The sequence below is a fragment of the Pseudophryne corroboree genome, chromosome 6 (assembly GCF_028390025.1).
Source record: "Pseudophryne corroboree isolate aPseCor3 chromosome 6, aPseCor3.hap2, whole genome shotgun sequence".
Classification (NCBI taxonomy): Eukaryota; Metazoa; Chordata; class Amphibia; order Anura; family Myobatrachidae; genus Pseudophryne; species Pseudophryne corroboree.
This window is the reverse complement of record NC_086449.1, coordinates 271,686,961-271,707,551: the sequence shown is the minus strand read 5'-3', so window position 1 is coordinate 271,707,551 and position 20,591 is coordinate 271,686,961. Positions and strand designations below refer to the sequence as shown.

Below are 20,591 nucleotides of genomic sequence, written 5' to 3'. Positions count from 1 at the left end.
GGCAGGGCCACAGCCAAAGTTCTATACCTTCTAAAGAAGGAATTGTCCACTAGATGGACTTCTAAGAATGGAACATATGCTTGACAGGGCCGAAACTAGGATTTTCATCACCCGGGGCAAGGCAATACTTTGCGCCCACAAGTATTTTGGCGGGGGCTCATACATATATACAGTGCCCAACTGAATATATGTTTACTTTTGCCAACAGAGGTCCATATGCTGCCCAGGGCGCCCCCCCCTGCACCCTGCACCCTTACAGTGACCGGAGTATGTGAGGTGTGTATGGAGCAATGGCGCACAGCTGCAGTGCTGTGCGTTACCTCATGTGAAGAACGGAGTCTTCTGCCGCCGATTTCGAAGTCTTCTTTGCTTCTCATACTAACCCGGCTTCTGTCTTCCGGCTCTGCGAGGGGGACGGCGGCGCAGCTCTGGGATCGGACGACGAGGGTGAGATCCTGTGTACGATCCCTCTGGAGCTAATGGTGTCCAGTAGCCTAAGAAGCAGGACCTATCTTCAGAGAGTAGGGCTGCTTCTCTCCCCTCTGTCCCACGATGCAGGGAGTCTGTTGCCAGCAGAGCTCCCTGAAAATAAAAAACCTAACAAAATACTTTCTTACAGCAAGCTCAGGAGAGCTCACTGAACAGCACCCAGCACGCCCGGGCACAGATTCAAACTGAGGTCCTTGAGAAGGGACATAGAGGGAGGAGCCAGAGTACACCAGAATCTAAATTCTTTCTTAAAGTGCCCATGTCACCTGCGGAGCCCGTCTATTCCCCATGGTCCTTACGGAGTCCTCAGCATCCACTAGGACGTTAGAGAAAAAACTTTAAAAAAAAACCTGTTCCTCTGTAACTCCTTGGCGCCCCCTCAAATCCTGCACCCGGGGCGCATGCCCCCTTAGCTCGCCATACCCCCCCCCCCCCCCCCCCCCCCCCTTAGTTACGGCCCTGTGCTTGTGTACTGGATTCCATGTTATTTGCTTTTTGTTTTGGGTATGATCCTTTTATTGGCCTCTATTTCTACCTTCCATTTACTTCTAAGGGGGAATGTGAAAGCCTCCTAATTTATAAATCCGTGATTTTAACACAAGTTGCTATAATTCGTCATCCCTATTTTTAAACTTAATATATACCTGCAGATGTGTTCTCATACACCTAGCATCTTTACACCATTCGGCGCGACTGAGACGCTCCGAGAGAAGTAGTGTACCCTGCTTTTCTTTTACTTATCTGTATAAGCATCATAGAAAAAAGCCACCAATGTGTGTACTAGAGTTGCTAGACTGGGACATTAATCGCACAGGAATTGGTTGCAGATTAAGGTCAACGGAGCTTGGCATGAGAAATTGAAGTGCATTAAAATCAGGGGTGGGTCATTTCAGTTGTTTTGGACAACTAATTTGCCCATTTAAACGGGCTGTTTAGACACCCAAACAATTAGTCACAATTCAATGGTTTTTGGACGCTCATGCCAAACAGACAGGGTTTAGCCGTGTAAAGTCCTGCATTGGGTGCCCAAACTCCTGTTTTTTTCTCGCTCCTCCGGCGGCTGCGTGAAGAAATGTCACCCCTGCGGCTAATGTGCGTCTGAAAGCAGCTACAATTGAATTTCTCTTTTAGCGTCCCCTAGTGGTAGCCGCAGGGGAAAACTGTTGAATCTCCTCCAGGATGTTTGATTAGCAATTAGAAAGACAGCCTCTGCTAGGTTTCTAGGCACCCAAGGTTAAGCGTAACATTGCAGCAACTAATTCCAAATCTAAAACCACACTTATGGGTTTACTAAAGTCTGACAACTGGGGGAGTCCTTTATCATATGGACATCTTGTCTGTAAATGTGTTGCACCTTGTTGTAGAACCAGAGCACCCAATATGCCTATTCACCTTCGCCCCAGTGAACCCCATTTATTGGAGAGCTTTACTAAAAACAAAATGAAATTAAAGCATTACATTTTTCAATAGCTCTCAGTTCAGTTATATGCCTTTCCCTTTCTTGAAGGTAAGCCCATGCATTTTTAGGTTACTCACAATGTACAGTACATGACTATTCTATTTCCCTGCAATCATTATATTTTCTTTGCACACATTTTTTCAACAAACATTTAGCAATAAAACTTATTTATCAGTAAGTAAATGCCGTTCTTCGATAGAATATGCTTTTATTGCCAGAGAATGATCAGAATTGTTGTTTTCTATGTTTACAGCTACAGACTGTTTACCTGCATGACGTTATTTACTGCTACAAGTAAGCAAATAGTAATTAGTGTGTGTATGTTGAACTCTTGACAGTAAAAAGGAGGGTTTGCTAGTCCTTCTACAGCATGTTGTACCTTGCCATGCCAGGATGTGGCAGCAAAGAGCTATCAAATGTTTCAGGTTCTTTAACTTTATTGTAACATGTTCTTGTCTTTTCAGAGACTTTTCAGTTGGTGTAAACGACATTCAGATTGATAAGACCAAGCCATTGTGGCACAGTTACTTTCTGTGTGGAGTGAAAGGAATCCAGGTAAATACTCTTGGACACAAGCCTTAGTTAGAAGTTATTATGTGTCCAGTATCCAAATTAACTGCTAATGCTTGGAAGTATGGCAGGGATTTAGCAACCTTTGAGGTGTTGCCCCTGACAAACAATCAGATTCTAAATATATTTTATAGTGAATGTATTCGATAAATGATAGCTAGAATCTGATTGATTATTATGGGCAACACCCACTTGTCCCCTTTTACAAGGTTTGAAATATCTTCCCCCGTAAAATTGTGTAACAGCAGAACTGATATCAATAGTGATGTTACATATGTTAATATTTCTGTGTTAATGGGAAAGGTTTTGTGCGGACCTCATAACTGTTGTGGACAAGGAAGCAGTTAATGACACTGTAGTAAACTTTGTTTTGAACAACCATCCTGTTCTAATATACAGCAGGCCTTCTGCAAACCCATCTGTGACATGTGCATGGGTAAACTCATTAAAACCAATTGTCAGCCAGCATCCTATGATTCAACAACACAAATGACATCATACCTAATAAGAAAATCCTGATTAAATAACTGGAAAAACAGCAACAGAGAAGCAGTTTAAATCCCGCTTTCACGCACATGGATTTAGAGAATTTGTGCTTGCTATAGTGGATGCTATTTTTTTTTTAAGCAGTTCAAAAGCTCTGTAACATTCTTCTTAGTGGTGATGACATCTCCATAATCCATGGAAGAGAAATACCTACAGCATCCATCCACCACACAGTGAGAGGGGTTATCCGTGTTATTATTTTATTTTCAGGAACTGATTAACCAAAATTTGATTTTCTCTTATGGCAAGAATACGCTCTGAATATATTTTGTTTTAATGTCATAATCAGTAATAATTCTCCAAAAAATGTTTATACATTATGCAAATGTTTATACATGTGTTGTTGTTTTTTTTTTTAACGTTTCTTTATTCATTAGAGAAGTGGTTTTCAACCTCGGTCCTCAAGTACCCCCAGCAGTTCATGTTTTCCAGGTCTCCTCACAGGATTGCAAGTGAAATAATTTGCTCAACCTGTTGGTCTTTTATAATGTGTCAGTGAGTCATGAATACACCTGTTTAACTGCTAGGTTACGTGGAAAACATGAACTGTTGGGGGTACTTGAGGACCGAGGTTGAGAACCACTGGAATAGAGCACACACACATTGGGCAAGATGGAACCGGAGCTCCGAGATTCTGGCCGGACTGGTACGTTTTTTTTAAAGCGGCAAACATTTACAAGGCAAAAACAGTTTGGTTTTGCCTTGTAAATGTTTGCTGCTTTAAAAAAACATATGAGTTCGGCCTGAATCTCGTAGCTCTGGCCGCCTCGCACTCCATTACATCGGCTCCTTATATCTCATAACCGTATAAGAATCCAGAATATAATATATATAGATACTGTTAGAAAGAGCAATCCAGAGTTGGACCGCATAATATGTATACAATGGAGAGTATGCAGTTCTCCCACCTAGACATGGTCAGCAGTCTACCCCCGAACCCTGAATCCATGTGCAAGAAACAGGGCATAACTGAGCTGGTGGTTAATAGAAATCTGAGGACCCTCAAAGAAAACACTTGTCTCATACCAAGACGTGTAACAGAAACAATTATATATTTGTCGCTTAAGTTCTGGTGTGAGGGAATCTTTAAAGACTTTCCATAGCTGAAATTAAGAAGCCATCTTGGTCTCTTTGTGCATAGTAGTTTCAAGCCAATCCATTTGAAAGGCATAGTATATAGCTTGTTCCTAAATAGTGAGAGTGATGGTGGTGGTGTATTGACCCATATCTTTAGTATGCGTTTGTGAGCTACCACTGAAATTACCAGTAATAATTTTTTGCTTTCACCCCATGCTGAGATAGTTGGAGGCATGATACTCAATTTTGCCCCACTCTGCCGACAATGGGACATAACTCTCAAGATAAGTAGAAGAAATTCTATTCACCGACGTCCAAAATTGCTGCATTAGAGGGCAGTCTCACATTAAAAACACAAAAGTGGCATTGGACACTTCACACTTAAGGCAGTTATCTGTGTCAGTCAGACCCATTGCGAACTGGCGGTGAGGGGAAAAATCCCCATTATGGTAAATATTCTAGAACATTTCCCTATACATACTACAGAAAAGCATGGATTGAGATTAAAATAGTGACTGTTTGATCATAGTAATATTGGGGAATATCGCCCTCCAAGAAGAAAGTCACTTTGTGAAGACTTAATGATCTAGCGGAATCTGGAGAATTTTATAGTGTAGAGAAATAGTGCACTTCCCATAGGTCTAGCAAGTAGTAAATCCAGAGAATTGGACCAGACATTAAAAGAGAGGACCCTGGTCACCCAAGTCCCACAATGCTAAGCTGATGTACCCCTAGTAAGTGAGTTTGGGGCAATTTGTAGTAAGTAACAATGTCAGCGATTCATAAAGGTCAGCTGTCATCACTGCTAACCAATGCACTAATGTTTGGAATCCCCATACCGATCCATGACATGAAGGGCGTGGAGGCAAGACTATCTTGAAATTCCAGATTTAAAATAAATGGAAGGAAAAGAGGCAATTGTTGTTTTTACCAAGTGCATTTAACAAATTGCAGTGTAATTCACTATTTTTATATTATTGAAAATACTTCTATATCCATATAATGTGAGATCTTATAATACAACACATTATATTTATGTTCATTTTTCAATAACACATTCAGCAAGTTTCCCCTGCACTTGTTTGCTAGACAGTAACAATTATTCAGTTTAAACTTGCATTCATAAAAACAATAAAAGCAGACATATTCACTGTATAATTTGCAAATCATGTATAAACTATACACCACTTTCTGGGTGCCTCTAGTATGGTCCTAATGTTGGGCATTGAAAGTATATGTATGTGGTTATATACTTATTTAAACATTTTGAGTCCTCGATGCTACTTAAAAGATAAAATGACCATATATAAGATTTGCTAAGCAAGGAACTAAATTATTGTATAATTCAATGCATTACAAGTGCACAATCAAGACGTTTCCATCTCACCCATAAGTTTTTCTAATTTGTGCGTGCTGCAGCCTCAGTTTTTCTGCCCTAATTGTGCATGGTGATTGATATGTGCTATCTAGAGTTGTTTGTTGGCAAAGAAAGGGAATGATCCTACACCATACTAGGCAGTATACTGAAATGGTTTATGTTAACCAACAATGTGTATATATAGTTAAGTAAATAGTTTTCAGCAGTGTGACGTGTTGGTGGTGCTCCCCGGGGTGTATAGATTTTTGACTAAACAGGGAAGTTTTTGGTTTTTTTTGCAAAAGAGCAGAACACAAAGAACCCATTGTTGTGTTTTGCTCTCTTGCAAAAATGTTCCCTATCTACAGTTGTGCAAGGTAACTTTTATTTGTGCGCTGTACATTTGCGATATTCCCCTGTACATGCGATGAGACATGGGTGGTTGTATTCTCTTTGTCTGCTTTCTGTCATATATTCGGCGGGATGTAATGGAGTCCAAGATCGCCAGAGGTGCAGGATGCTGGCTGATCTCGGATGTTTTCTTAAAGGGGCAATCACTTCAAAGGCATGGTTTTGCTTTGTAAGCACCTCTGGCGATCTCGGACTCCATTACATCCTGATGTTTGTTCTGTTACCCATACATCATACCTAACTCCTAATGATGCCTCCCATATCTTCTACAACTAGGCCATGCTCACAACTTACTATAAGATTTATAGTAGAATCCTGGAAGGGAGTAAAAGGATTCTGGAACTGTACTAAATGGTGAGCTGGAGTTTTACGTAATGGTGATACCTGGTTGCAAATAGAGTTATGTGCATTATCAAGCTACGTAAAGGCAATCATTTTTTCTCTGACGTCCTAGTGGATGCTGGGACTCCGTAAGGACCATGGGGAATAGCGGCTCCGCAGGAGACAGGGCACAAGAATAAAAGCTTTAGGATCAGGTGGTGTGCACTGGCTCCTCCCCCTATGACCCTCCTTCAAGCCTCAGTTAGATTTTTGTGCCCGAACGAGAAGGGTGCAGGCTAGGTGGCTCTCCTGAGCTGCTTAGAATAAAAGTTTAATTTAGGTTTTTTATTTTCAGTGAGTCCTGCTGGCAACAGGCTCACTGCATCGTTGGACTAAGGGGAGAAGAAGCGAACTCACCTGCGTGCAGAGTGGATTGGGCTTCTTAGGCTACTGGACATTAGCTCCAGAGGGACGATCACAGGTACAGCCTGGATGGGTCACCGGAGCCGCGCCGCCGTCCCCCTTACAGAGCCAGAAGAGACGAAGAGGTCCGGTGAAATCGGCGGCAGAAGACAATCCTGTCTTCAGACTAAGGTAGCGCACAGCACCGCAGCTGTGCGCCTTTGCTCTCAGCACACTTCACACTCTGGTCACTGAGGGTGCAGGGCGCCCTGAGACGCAATATAAATGATAATACCTTAGGTGGCAAAAGAATACATCACATATAGCTCCTGGGCTATATGGATGTATTTTAACCCCTGCCATTTTTACACAAAAGAGCGGGAGATAAGGACGTCGTGAAGGGGCGGAGCCTATCTCCTCAGCACACAAGCGCCATTTTCCCTCACAGTTCCGCTGGAAGGACGGCTCCCTGACTCTCCCCTGCAGTCCTGCTTCAGAATCAGGGTAAAAAAGAGAAGGGGGGGCACTATTGGCAGCAAATGACAATATAAACAGCAGCTATAAGGGAATAACACTTATATAAGGTTATCCCTGTATATATATATAGCGCTGGGTGTGTGCTGGCAGACTCTCCCTCTGTCTCTCCAAAGGGCTCGTGGGGTCCTGTCCTCTATCAGAGCATTCCCGGTGTGTGTGCTGTGTGTCGGTACGTGTGTGTCGACATGTATGAGGAGGAAAATGATGTGGAGGCGGAGCAATTGCCTGCGTTAGTGATGTCACCCCCTAGGGAGTCGACACCTGACTGGATGATCGTGTTCAAACAATTAAGTGATAATGTCAGCACTTTGCAAAAAACTGTTGACGACATGAGACAGCCGGCAAATCATTTAGTACCTGTCCAGGCGTCTCAGACACCGTCAGGGGCCCTAAAACGCCCGTTACCTCAGTGGGTCGACACAGACCCAGACACAGATACTGAGTCTAGTGTCGACGGTGATGAGTCGAACGTAATGTCCAGTAGGGCCACACGTTACATGATCACGGCAATGAAGGAAGCATTGCACATTTCTGACACTACAAATACCACTAAGAAGGGTATTATGTGGGGGGTGAAAAAACTACCAATAGTTTTTCCTGAGTCAGATGAATTGAATGAGATATGTGATAAAGCGTGGGTTTCTCCCGACAAAAAACTGCTAATTTCTAATAAATTATTGGCACTATATCCTTTCCCATCAGAGGTTAGGACACGTTGGGAAACACCCCCTAGGGTAGATAAGGCGCTCACACGTTTATCTAAACAAGTAGCGTTACCGTCTCCTGATACGGCCACCCTCAAAGAACCAGCTGATAGAAGGCTGGAAAATATCCTAAAAAGTATATACACACATACTGGTGTTATACTGCGACCAGCAATCGCTTCAGCCTGGATGTGCAGTGCTGGAGTCGCGTGGTCGGATTCACTGACTGAAAATATTGATACCCTGGATAGGGACAATATATTGTTAACTATAGAGCATTTGAAGGATGCATTACTATATATGCGTGATGCACAGAGGGATATTTGCACCCTGGCATCAAGAGTAAGTGCTATGTCCATCTCTGCCAGAAGAACGTTATGGACGCGTCAGTGGTCAGGGGATGCGGATTCCAAACGACATATGGAAGTATTGCCGTATAAAGGGGAGGAGTTATTTGGGGCTGGTCTTTCGGACCTGGTGGCCACGGCAACGGCTGGAAAGTCCACCTTCTTACCCCAGGTCACTTCACATCAGCAGAAAAAGACACCGTCTTTTCAAACTTAGTCCTTTCGTTCCCATAAATACAAGCGAGCAAAAGGCCATTCTTTTCTGCCCCGGGGCAGAGGAAGGGGAAAAAGACTGCACCATGCAGCCGCTTCCCAGGAGCAGAAGCCTTCCCCTGCTTCTGCCAAGTCTTCAGCATGACGCTGGGGCTTTACAAGCAGACTCAGACTTGGTGGGGGCCCGTCTCAAGAATTTCAACGCGCAGTGGGCTCACTCGCAAGTGGATCCCTGGATTCTACAGGTAGTATCGCAGGGGTACAAACTGGAATTCGAGGCGTTTCCCCCTCGCCGGTTCCTGAAGTCTGCTCTGCCAAAGTCTCCCTCCGACAGGGAGGCAGTTCTGGAAGCCATTCACAAGCTGTATTCCCAGCAGGTGATAATCAAGGTACCCCTCCTACAACAAGGAAAGGGGTATTATTCCACGCTGTTTGTGGTACCGAAGCCGGACGGCTCGGTGAGACCAATTTTAAATCTGAAATCCTTGAACACTTACATAAAAAGGTTCAAATTCAAGATGGAGTCACTCAGAGCGGTGATAGCGAACCTGGAAGAAGGGGACTATATGGTGTCTCTGGACATCAAAGATGCTTATCTCCACGTCCCAATCTACCCTTCTCACCAAGGGTATCTCAGGTTTGTAGTACAAGACTGTCATTATCAGTTTCAGACGCTGCCGTTTGGGTTGTCCACGGCACCTCGGGTCTTTACCAAGGTAATGGCCGAAATGATGATTCTTCTTCGAAGAAAAGGCATCTTAATTATCCCTTACTTGGACGATCTCCTGATAAGGGCAAGGTCCAGGGAACAGTTAGAAGTCGGAGTAGCACTATCTCAGGTAGTGTTACGTCAGCACGGGTGGATCCTAAATATTCCAAAATCGCAGCTGATTCCAACGACACGTCTTCTGTTCCTAGGAATGATTCTGGACACAGTCCAGAAGAAGGTGTTTCTCCCGGAGGAGAAGGCCAAGGAGTTATCCGAGCTAGTCAGGAACCTCCTAAAACCAGGCCAGGTGTCAGTGCATCAGTGCACGAGGGTCCTGGGAAAAATGGTGGCTTCTTACGAAGCAATTCCATTCGGAAGATTCCATGCAAGAATGTTTCAGTGGGATCTACTGGACAAATGGTCCGGATCGCATCTTCAGATGCAGCAGCGGATAACCCTGTCACCAAAGACAAGGGTGTCCCTCCTGTGGTGGTTGCAGAGTGCTCATCTTCTAGAGGGCCGCAGATTCGGCATTCAGGATTGGATCCTGGTGACCACGGATGCAAGCCTGAGAGGCTGGGGAGCAGTCACACAGGGAAAAAACTTCCAGGGCTTGTGGTCAAGCATGGAAACATCTCTTCATATAAACATTCTGGAACTACGGGCCATTTACAATGCCCTAAGTCAAGCGAAACCCCTGCTTCAGGGTCAGGCGGTATTGATCCAATCGGACAACATCACGTCAGTCGCCCACGTAAACAGACAGGGGGGCACGAGAAGCAGGAGGGCAATGGCAGAAGCTGCAAGGATTCTTCGCTGCGCGGAGAATCATGTGATAGCACTGTCAGCAGTGTTCATTCCGGGAGTGGACAACTGGGAAGCAGACTTCCTCAGCAGACACGACCTTCACCCGGGGGAGTGGGGACTTCATCCAGAAGTCTTCCACATGATTGTGAACCGTTGGGAAAAACCAAAGGTGGACATGATGGCGTCCCGTCTAAACAAAAAACTAGACAGATATTGCGCCAGGTCAAGGGACCCTCAGGCAATAGCGGTGGACGCTCTGGTAACACCGTGGGTGTACCAGTCAGTGTATGTGTTCCCTCCTCTGCCGCTCATACCAAAAGTACTGAGAATCATAAGAAGGAGAGGAGTAAGAACTATACTCGTGGTTCCGGATTGGCCGAGAAGGACTTGGTATCCGGAACTTCAGGAGATGCTCACGGACGAACCATGTCCTCTACCTCTAAGAAAGGACCTGCTCCAGCAGGGGCCTTGTCTGTTCCAAGACTTACCGCGGCTGCGTTTGACGGCGTGGCGGTTGAACGCCGGATCCTGAAGGAAAAAGGCATTCCAGATGAAGTCATCCCTACCCTGGTCAAGGCCAGGAAGGATGTAACCGCAAAACATTATCACCGCATTTGGCAAAAATATGTTGCGTGGTGTGAGGCCAGGAAGGCCCCTACAGAGGAATTTCAACTGGGTCGTTTCCTCCATTTCCTGCAAACAGGACTGTCTATGGGCCTAAAATTAGGGTCCATTAAGGTTCAAATTTCGGCCCTGTCGATTTTCTTCCAAAAAGAACTGGCTTCAGTACCTGAGGTTCAGACATTTGTAAAAGGGGTACTGCATATACAGCCTCCTTTTGTGCCCCCAGTGGCACCTTGGGATCTCAATGTTGTGTTGAGAATCCTAAAGTCACATTGGTTTGAACCACTCACCACTGTGGACTTAAAATATCTCACATGGAAGGTGACGATGCTGTTAGCCCTGGCTTCAGCCAGGCGTGTGTCAGAATTGGCGGCTTTATCGTATAAAAGCCCTTACTTAATATTTCATTCTGACAGGGCAGAATTGAGGACTCATCCTCAATTTCTACCTAAGGTGGTTTCTGCATTTCACATGAACCAACCTATTGTGGTACCTGCGGCTACTAAGGGCTTGGAGGACTCCAAGTTGCTTGACGTGGTCAGGGCCCTGAAAATATATGTTTCCAGGACGGCTGGAGTCAGAAAATCTGACTCGCTGTTTATCCTGTATGCACCCAACAAATTAGGTGCTCCTGCTTCTAAGCAGACGATTGCTCGTTGGATTTGTAGTACAATTCAGCTTGCACATTCGGTGGCAGGCCTGCCACAGCCAAAATCGGTAAAAGCCCATTCCACAAGGAAAGTGGGTTCATCTTGGGCGGCTGCCCGAGGGGTCTCGGCTTTACAACTTTGCCGAGCAGCTACTTGGTCAGGGGCAAACACGTTTGCTAAATTCTACAAATTTGATACCCTGGCTGAGGAGGACCTGGAGTTCTCTCATTCGGTGCTGCAGAGTCATCCGCACTCTCCCGCCCGTTTGGGAGCTTTGGTATAATCCCCATGGTCCTTACGGAGTCCCAGCATCCACTAGGACGTCAGAGAAAATAAGATTTTACTTACCGATAAATCTATTTCTCGTAGTCCGTAGTGGATGCTGGGCGCCCATCCCAAGTGCGTATTGTCTGCAATACTTGTATATAGTTATTGTTACAAAAATTCGGGTTATTATTGTTGGGAGCCATCTTTCAGAGGCTCTTTTTCGTTCTATCATACTGTTAACTGGGTTCAGATCACGAGTTGTACAGTGTGATTGGTGTGGCTGGTATGAGTCTTACCCGGGATTCAATATCCTTCCTTATTATGTACGCTCGTCCGGGCACAGTATCCTAACTGAGGCTTGGAGGAGGGTCATAGGGGGAGGAGCCAGTGCACACCACCTGATCCTAAAGCTTTTATTCTTGTGCCCTGTCTCCTGCGGAGCCGCTATTCCCCATGGTCCTTACGGAGTCCCAGCATCCACTACGGACTACGAGAAATAGATTTATCGGTAAGTAAAATCTTATTTTAAAATAATTTCTGCAGCGGGGTACACTGAGATTCCACAGGGAATACATCGGGGGTGTAGAGTTGGATCTTGATCCGAGGCACCAATAGGCTAAAGCTTTGACTGTTCCCAGGATGCATTGCACAACCTCCAGCCTATAACCCCGCCTCCAGGCACTGGAGCTCAGTTTGCAAGTTGGGGCCTGCAGAGCAGGTCACTAACAGGTGGGGTGCTCTAGGCAGCCCTGAAAAGAGCTTTTTATGAAGACTTCAAGGGCCGCAGCACTTTCTATGTCTTTATGACATGCTGTGTTGCGGCTCCATCACCGCACTCAGCAGTGCTGCATACTCCCGCGGCCGGGTTCCCGGGTACTTGCAGCGGAGATGCACTGGTCATCAGGCACACCACCGCTGACGCTCTCCATGATCGCGTGGCTTCCCAGCAGTGAGGATGTAAGCAGATCACCCAGGTTGGACCCACCGGTAAATCGCGGTCCCAGGAGACGGACCACGCCACTGGTCCCCCACTATATCCACCAGGGCAAGGGATCACAGGTCGGACAGGGACCCCACTATATCCACCAGGGCAAGGGAGCACAGGTCGGATTTACTTAATCAATTTGATGTAGGCTCCACTGTATCCGGTGGGGAGGACCAGCATAGGGGATAAGGCGCTGACCTGTAGCCCCTCTCCCAGCTCTGGGCACCATCTACTGCTGGTGTTCCCGCCCTGAAGCTGCATTTCACTCTCCCTCACTCCCTGACAGACATTTTGGCGCCATCTTCACTACTAGCTGGGCTGATCTCCGGGACTGCAGGGCTCTGTCTCCTCTGTAAAGCCGCCTGTCTCATCAGCGCTGTGCATTTACAGGCACTTAATTATTCTATATGTAATTTTAGACAGAGTTAAGAACAAGTGTACTGCTATCTGAATATTTAGTACAAGTATTCTGTGATATACATCCAGTATCTACTGTTCATTGTTATATCTATACTCATACATATTTATATGTAAATTTACTAGTCCAGTGCAGCTTTATTGTTTATATGTAGTAACTTCTGCATTCTACATGTGACTGAGTGTGCCTGTAGCTGTTGTGTGGGATTCCATTCTCCTGTATCACATATTGCTATCACTATACTTCTGTACCCTGAGGGGCTAGGTGCGTTAGGGTCCCATATATATATATATATATATATATATATATATATATATATATAGTGTTAAACAGACTATACAATTTGGTATTTTTACTGTTTGTTTCAGTCACCTCATACCGCTTAAATCCTCTGTTTTGTGTCCTGTATTTACTGTCACATAACATATGGGGTTTTTGCAGGTACTGTGTTTGTCTGGCTATATTGTACGGTTACGCCCTAAGGCTACATTCCTTGTAATGTCTGCCACACAGGGCGAGAAATCCGCGGACGCTTCTGCATCCTGCAGTACTGGCACCACGGATTTACCTAAGGGGGAAGTTTTAGCTGCTGGTTCAGGCGCTGAGTGCCATACACCCAGTCAACCTGCAGCACCTGTGGCCAATCAGGACCCACCTTGGGCAGCGTTCTCAAGTATGCTGAGTACACTTGTGACACGTCTTACCCCCCTGTGGGACCTCCAGTGCCATTGCAGCCACATATTGTCCCTGTAGTTAATCTGCCCTGGGCAGATACTCTGTCTATTCAATTACAACAATTAAATCAATCCTTAGTTAGAAAAAAGTCTACCCCACGCCCCTCTGAGGTCAAGGGGTCATCTAAACAGGCCATTTCTTCCTCACAATCCACTAATATTTCGGATAATTCTTCCGATGAGGATGGGGAATATACTGATCCATCAGACACTGATACAGTTGCTTTTGATGAGGAATCTACAACTCATGTTGATGTTCCTCACCTAGTGGAGGCTATTAAGATTATTCTTCAAATAAATGATGATATTGAGCCTACTACTTTGTCTAAGAAAATTGATAAATTCAAACGTCAGAAGGTTGCTAAGGTAGTCTTACCATATTCTGACCACTTAATTGACATACGTCAGAAATCCTGGTCGTCGCCAGGAAATAAATTTTTCCTGTTTAAAAAGATGCTAGCCCGTTATCCTATCCCTGCGGAGTTGAGTAACAAGTGGGAAACTCCACCGCCGGTGGACTCTCATGTCGCCCATCTTGTGGTGTCATTTACTCTGCCTGTCACCACTGTCACCTCACTGAAGGTACAGACGGATAAGCGTGTGGAGGGATGCCTGAAGTCTATTTACTCCCTCACTGGGGCAGTACATAGACCACCTCCTGGGCCGCGAAAGGAATTGAAGCAATTGAGGATGAGCTGCCTAATGATTTTTCTGACAGTGCCAGACAATACCTGTCTTATATTACCACAGCCTCCCACTATATTCAGGAGGCAACCTCTGATGCAGGTGTAATGGCGGCCAAGGCATCTACTACGTCTATCCTGGCTTGTCGAATTTTGTGGTTAAGGTCCTGGAAGGTGGACCTGGACTCCAAAAAGACCTTGGAGGTGCTCCCTTTTAAGGGAGACATCCTATTTGGGGAGGATCTGAACAAGATTGTAACTGACTTGGCTACTGCCAAGACTGCGTGTCTCCCAAATACTAATCCTTCTGCTCCGAAGGCTAAGAGTACCACCTTTCGTTCCTTTCCACCTCCAGGGACAGCAAAGGGTCAGGCGTATCTGCGACAGGCTCGTGCTTCCAAAACCACTAAGCCTAAATCTAAACAATTTTGGGACGCCCGTCAGCCTGCTTCCAAACAAGACAAGCATGACGGGCGGGCCTCCCCCTGGGGGACCCCAGAGTGGGAGGCAACTTCTGCAGTTCGCCCAGTCCTGGTTAAAGACCATTTCGGATGCCTGGGTGCGGGAAGTTGTCTCTCACGGGTACGCAATGTCTTTCAAGAGACGTCCCCCTTGTCAGTTTTGCACAACTGTTATCCCTGCGGATCCGTTAAAAGCGTAAGCTCTATACTTGGTTGTACAATCCCTCCTGGATACAGGAGTGGTAGTGCCGGTACCTCTGTCTCAGGGAGGCAGGGGATACTATTCGACCCTGTTTCTAGTTCCGAAACCCAATGTGTCCTTCCAAATCATTGAACAAGTTTGTGAGAGTATCCAAATTCCGCATGGAAACACTGCGCTCTATAGTGCTGGCCATGGAACCCGAAGACTATATGGTATCCCTGGAAATACAGGATGCTTACCTGCACGTACCTATTGCCATGTCGCATCAGCAATGTCTGTAGTTTGCTATTGGCGACCTACATTATCAATTCCAGGCACTGCCTTTTGGATTGGCTATGGCCCCTCAGATCTTCACAAAGGTCATGGCCGTGATGACGGCTCTTCTCCGTCGTCAGGAAATCAGGATCCTGCCGTCTCTGGATGACTTGCTGATCCTGGTGAACTCCCAAGAGGTTCTCCTCAGTCATCTGGAACTGACGGTCCAATTCCTACAAGCCCACGGGTGGCTCATCAACTGGAAAAAGTCCTCGCTGATCCCTCCTCGGAGCATGGTGCACCTGGGGGCACTACTAGACACGCAGCCAACAATTGTTTTTGTCTCCAGAGAAAGTCCTAAAACTTCAGGACAGGATCAGATATTTCCTCTCTTGCCCAAGATACACTCAGCGATGCAAGTACTAGGCCTCATGGTGTTGGCTTTCGACATGGTAGAGCACGCACAATTTCATTCATTCCCGCCCTCTGCAGAGGTTAATCCTTTCCAAGTGGGACGGCCTGCCTCATCGGATCAGGTCTCAAATGATCTCCTTGACTCCGGAGGTTCGTCTGTCACTGAGCTGGTGGCTACAGGACCAACAGTTGAGTAGGGTCCGTCCCTTCTGGATCTCCAACTGGGTCTTCCTGACAACGGATGCCAGTCTGCGGGGTTGGGGTGAGGTGTTGGAGCAACACTCTCTCCAGGGTCGGTGGACCAGGGAGGAATCTCTCCTCCCGATAAACATTCTGTAATTGCGGGCAGTGTTCAATGTGTTGACACTGGCCCTGCCTCTAGTACAGAACAGGCCTGTTCAAGTACAATCAGACAACGCCTCCCATCAGAGTTGGTAGAGGCTAAGACTGTAGAGCAATTTAAACATGCTTGGGATAGGCATATGAATATCTTTACAACGAATTAAGGTTAAAAAAGGGTTGAGATTGCCTAGAGGATAAAAAAAAGGGGCAGACTAGATGGGCCAAGTGATTCTTATCTGCCGTCAAATTTTATGTAACGCCACCACGGTGGCGTACATAAATCATCAAGGCGACACTCGAAGCCGCATGGCAATGCTGGAAGTATCAAAAATGCTCTGTATGGCGGAACGCCATCTACCAGCAATATTGGCAGTGTTCATTCCCGGAGTCCTCAACTGGGATGCGTATTTCCTCAATCGTCAGGACGTTCACGCCGGAGAGTGGAGTCTTCATCTGGAAGTCTTTCAACTCTTAGTGTACAAGTGGGGGCCTACCAGATGTAGACCTGATGGCGTCTCGACACAATCACAAAGTTCTGGTCTTCGGATCAAGAAGAAGGGATCCTCAAGCAGCATTCATGGATGCACTGGCAATTCCATGGAACTTTCGGATGCCATACATGTTCCCTCCAGTGTCACTCCTGCCCAGAGTACTACGGAAGTACAAGCAAGAAAGAGGAACACTACTTCTAGTCGCTCCAGCATGGCCCAGACGGCATTGGTTCTCAGACCTGCAGGGTCTATCGATAAAGCGTCCTCTTCTACTTCCTCAACGCCCAGACCTCCTCGTTCAGGGTCCTTTTAGTTTATCCGGACCTGACCAGACTGGCTTTGACTGCGTGACTCTTGAAGCTTCACTCCTGAGGGCCAAGGGATTCTCTGAGGCGGTTATTCAAACTATGTTGAAGGCCCGCAAACCAGCTTCTGCACGGATTTATTACAGGGTCTGGAACTCTTACTTCACATGGTGTGCTGCTAAGAGTTATGATGGCTATTCGTTCAGAACTTCTAGGCTTTTGGCTTTTCTACAACAAGGCCTTGATTTAGACCTTCGTCTGGCCTCCCTCAAGGTTCATATATCTGCCTTGTCAGTGTGGTTTCAGAGGAAAATTGCGTCTATTCCTGATGTTCATACTTTCACTCAGAGTGTTTTACGGATTCAGCCTCCCTATGTCCCTCCTGTGGCTTCATGGGCTCTGTCGGTTGTCTTAAATGCCCTGCAAGAGTCTCCATTTGAACCTCTTGAGTCTGTGGATCTTAAATGTCTTACACTTGAGGTCGTATTTTTATTGGCTATTTCCTCTGCTAGGAAGGTGTCAGACTTAGGTGCTTTGTCCTGTCGTCCACCCTTTCTGATTTTTCACCATGACCGGACAGTTCTTCGACCTCGCCCTGGTTTTCTACCTAAGGTAGTATCATCTTTTCATCTTAACCATGAGATTATGGTTCCTTCCTTTATCTCTTCTGGTTTGTCCTCCAAAGAGCAGTTTTTGGATGTGTTAGGGCTCTCCGTATTTATTTAGAGGGGACTGCCTCCCTCAGGAGGTAATTGACCCTTTTTGTTCTTTTTGGTTTTCACAAACGTGGCTGGCCTGCGAATAAGCAAACCTTGGCCAAATGGATTAGAGTGGTGATTTCACAAGCCTATGCGCAGGCTGGACTCCCAGCTCCTGCTGCTATTAAAGCCCATTCTACTCTGTCTGTTGGACCTTCTTGGGTGGCCCGCCGAGGCGCCTTCACTGAACAATTGTGCAAGGCGGCTACGTGGTCCTCAGTTAACACGTTCATTAGGTTCTATGCCTTTGATACTTCCGCCTCGCAGGATGTGTTCTTGTGCCCGCTACGGCGCATCCCCTCCCATGAGGAACTGCTTTAGGACATCCCCGATGTATTCCCTGTGGAATCGCAGTGTACCCCGCTGCAGAAAAGGATATTTATGGTAGACTTACCATGGATAAATCTCTTTCTGCGAGGTACACTGGATTCCACAGGGCGCCCACCCTGACGCACTTAGCTTCTTTGGGTTTGTATGGCATTAGCCGCTGGTCCCTTCTCCTGTCGTGAGAATGTGGTTCTATGTGACTACCGTCTCTACCGTCTCTTTTACCTGCTACTGCATTGGACTGGTTAACAAAACTGTGCTCCAGTTCCTGGAGACGGGGTTATAGAGGAGGCGGTGCAATGCATCCTTGGAACAGTCAAAGCTTAGCCTGTTGGTGCCTCGGATCAAGATCCAACTCGACACCCCCCATGTATTCCCTGTGGAATCTAGTGTACCTCGCAGAAAAAGATTTAACCATGGTAAGTCTATCATAAATCTCCTTTTCTTAATAATATTGGACACATGCAAGTGGAGATTACAATACAGGTTGAGTATCCCATATCCAAATATTCCGAAATACGGAATTTTTGGAGTGTGATTGAGATAGTGAAACCTTTGTTTTCTGATGTCTCAATGTACACAAACTTTACAATGTACACAAACTTGGTTTAATACACAAAGTTATTAAAAATATGGTATTAAATGACCTTCAGGCTGTGTTTATAAGGTGTATATGAAACATGAATGAATTGTGTGTGTGTGTGTGTGTGTACACTATCTTTGTTTAATGCACACAATTTTTAAAATATTGGCTAATATAATTTAGAGCCTCTTTAAATTACAAAACTATAATTTACATTAGAGTCTCTTTAAATTGTTTATTATATTGCGACCAGTGTATTTTAAATGATTAGACCAATATTTAAATAAAGGTCAAATAAATATCTAGCCATCTACTGCATATAGTTAGGAAATAATACTTTGTGATATCTTTAGCAATGTCCAGTTCTAAATGAAAGACTTGTCTTCACACCAAATATACGATTCAATAAAATACCTCTTTTGCCACGTTTTTTTTTAAATATCCTAGACCATGTTTAATACCAAATAAGAAACATTTGTAGAAGTTCAGAAGCGCAGTTATTTGTTTGGTCTCCTGTAATTATCTTATCTATCAAAGAAACTGCTTGTCTACTGTATATTAAATAGATCCCACGGGCAGATTTAGGGGCACGCCACCCCTAGGCAGATTCCACCCCCTTCAGTTATGTGTTCTGTTTGTCCTTTTGCCGGATAAGAACGTTGTCTTTTGGGCTCTAGACTGTACATGTGTGGATGCAGTTAATGTTGCCCTGGCAGCTTCTGGGGTGTATTCAATAACTGTCGGAAGCTGCCGTCTTGTCGGAAAGACGGCAGCTTCCGACAGAAATAGGTGGGAAGGGGTTCCGACCTATTCATTAGAGGCAGTTTTTTTCCGACAAGTCGGTAATTCCCGATTTGACGGAAAACACGTGGATCGACGGAATAGCCGCCGACCCGCTTGCTTCTGTCGGAAAGGGGGCCAAATCCGACAGGTTTTGGCCCCCTTTCCGACAACCTCAATCCAACTTGAAAACGAGTCAGATTGAGGTGAGGAGACGGGCGGGACATTCGGATTTGGCCGTCCATTGAATAGGGGTTGTCGGATCCATTCCGAGAACTGCATGTCGGAATGGATCCGACTCTTATTGAATATACCCCTTTGTGTCCAAATAGTTGCGGTTAAATTTGGGAACTGGAAAGCTCTGATTCAAGGGGTCTGCTGTCCAGCCCTCAGCTAGTGTCACTCCTAGGCACATGCTTCATGTGCTTAGTGGGAAATCCATCACTAATAGATCCAGCAAATTATAATGTTCTGAAGTTAGAGGTTTCCCTTTTATGGGTATACATATTTAAAATAAAGACGTAAAATGTGCACTTTGGATGCATCTTGGGGGTCTATTCAATTTGTCGGAATTTCCAAAAAGACTGAAAAACTGAACTTTTCAACTTTTTTAGGTCGCATCTGGATTCGACCTATTTAATTTTAGTGCTGTTTTTCCGACTTGTCGGAAAACACGTGGATCAGCGGATTAACCGTGGATCCACGTATTTTGTCGAATTTGCGGCCATTTCCGACAGGTTTTTGGCCCGTTTTCGACAATGCTGATTCGATTTAAAAATAAGTCGGATCAGCATTGTTGAAAATGGGCAACACCTGTCGGAAATGCCCGCAAAATGGAATACTGAACTGTTGGATCCGCTCCGTCGCTCCTATAGATTTGAAAGAGAAACGGTCTTAAAAGCCCAGTTGTAGCAAAGTTGAAGAAAACCTTGGAATAACTGTTAATTATTGGAGATTACTAGATCATATACATACTGTAAATAAGAGAAGAAAATACTGCAGCTATGAAGCATTTGTGTTTCCTTTCATCCTTTTAGACCTATGGATACATTTACTAAGCGACTGGTTTGGTGTTATTTCAAAACTACCAATAACCATTGTGGATTGATGGCGGGTTTCAGATCACCATGGCGTGATCTATAAGGCAGTAGTTTCTATTGAAACCACTGCTGTTTAGAAGTTATTTTATTCATTTAATGGCGCTTCTATAAATCCATTAATTTAATTTACAGTTACATCATAGAAACAGACCACTATGGAATTGAAACAATTCTATCCGTATTCATTTACTTGTGCTACTCTATTTGTTAGAGAAAGCACCATTTAGTTGATATAATAAAAAAGACTGTTTACTTTCACTTTG

General features: G+C 45.2%; 1 protein-coding gene across 1 annotated transcript in view; it reads left to right on the top strand.

Moving 5' to 3' along the window:
- Positions 1-20,591, top strand: part of GALK2 (galactokinase 2) — a 337,269-nt gene that overhangs the window by 73,631 nt on the left and 243,047 nt on the right. Inside the window, exon 4 of the mRNA XM_063926027.1 lies at positions 2,413-2,503. Coding sequence (XP_063782097.1) covers positions 2,413-2,503 — 91 coding nt within the window. The remainder of the gene's footprint in view (positions 1-2,412; positions 2,504-20,591) is intronic.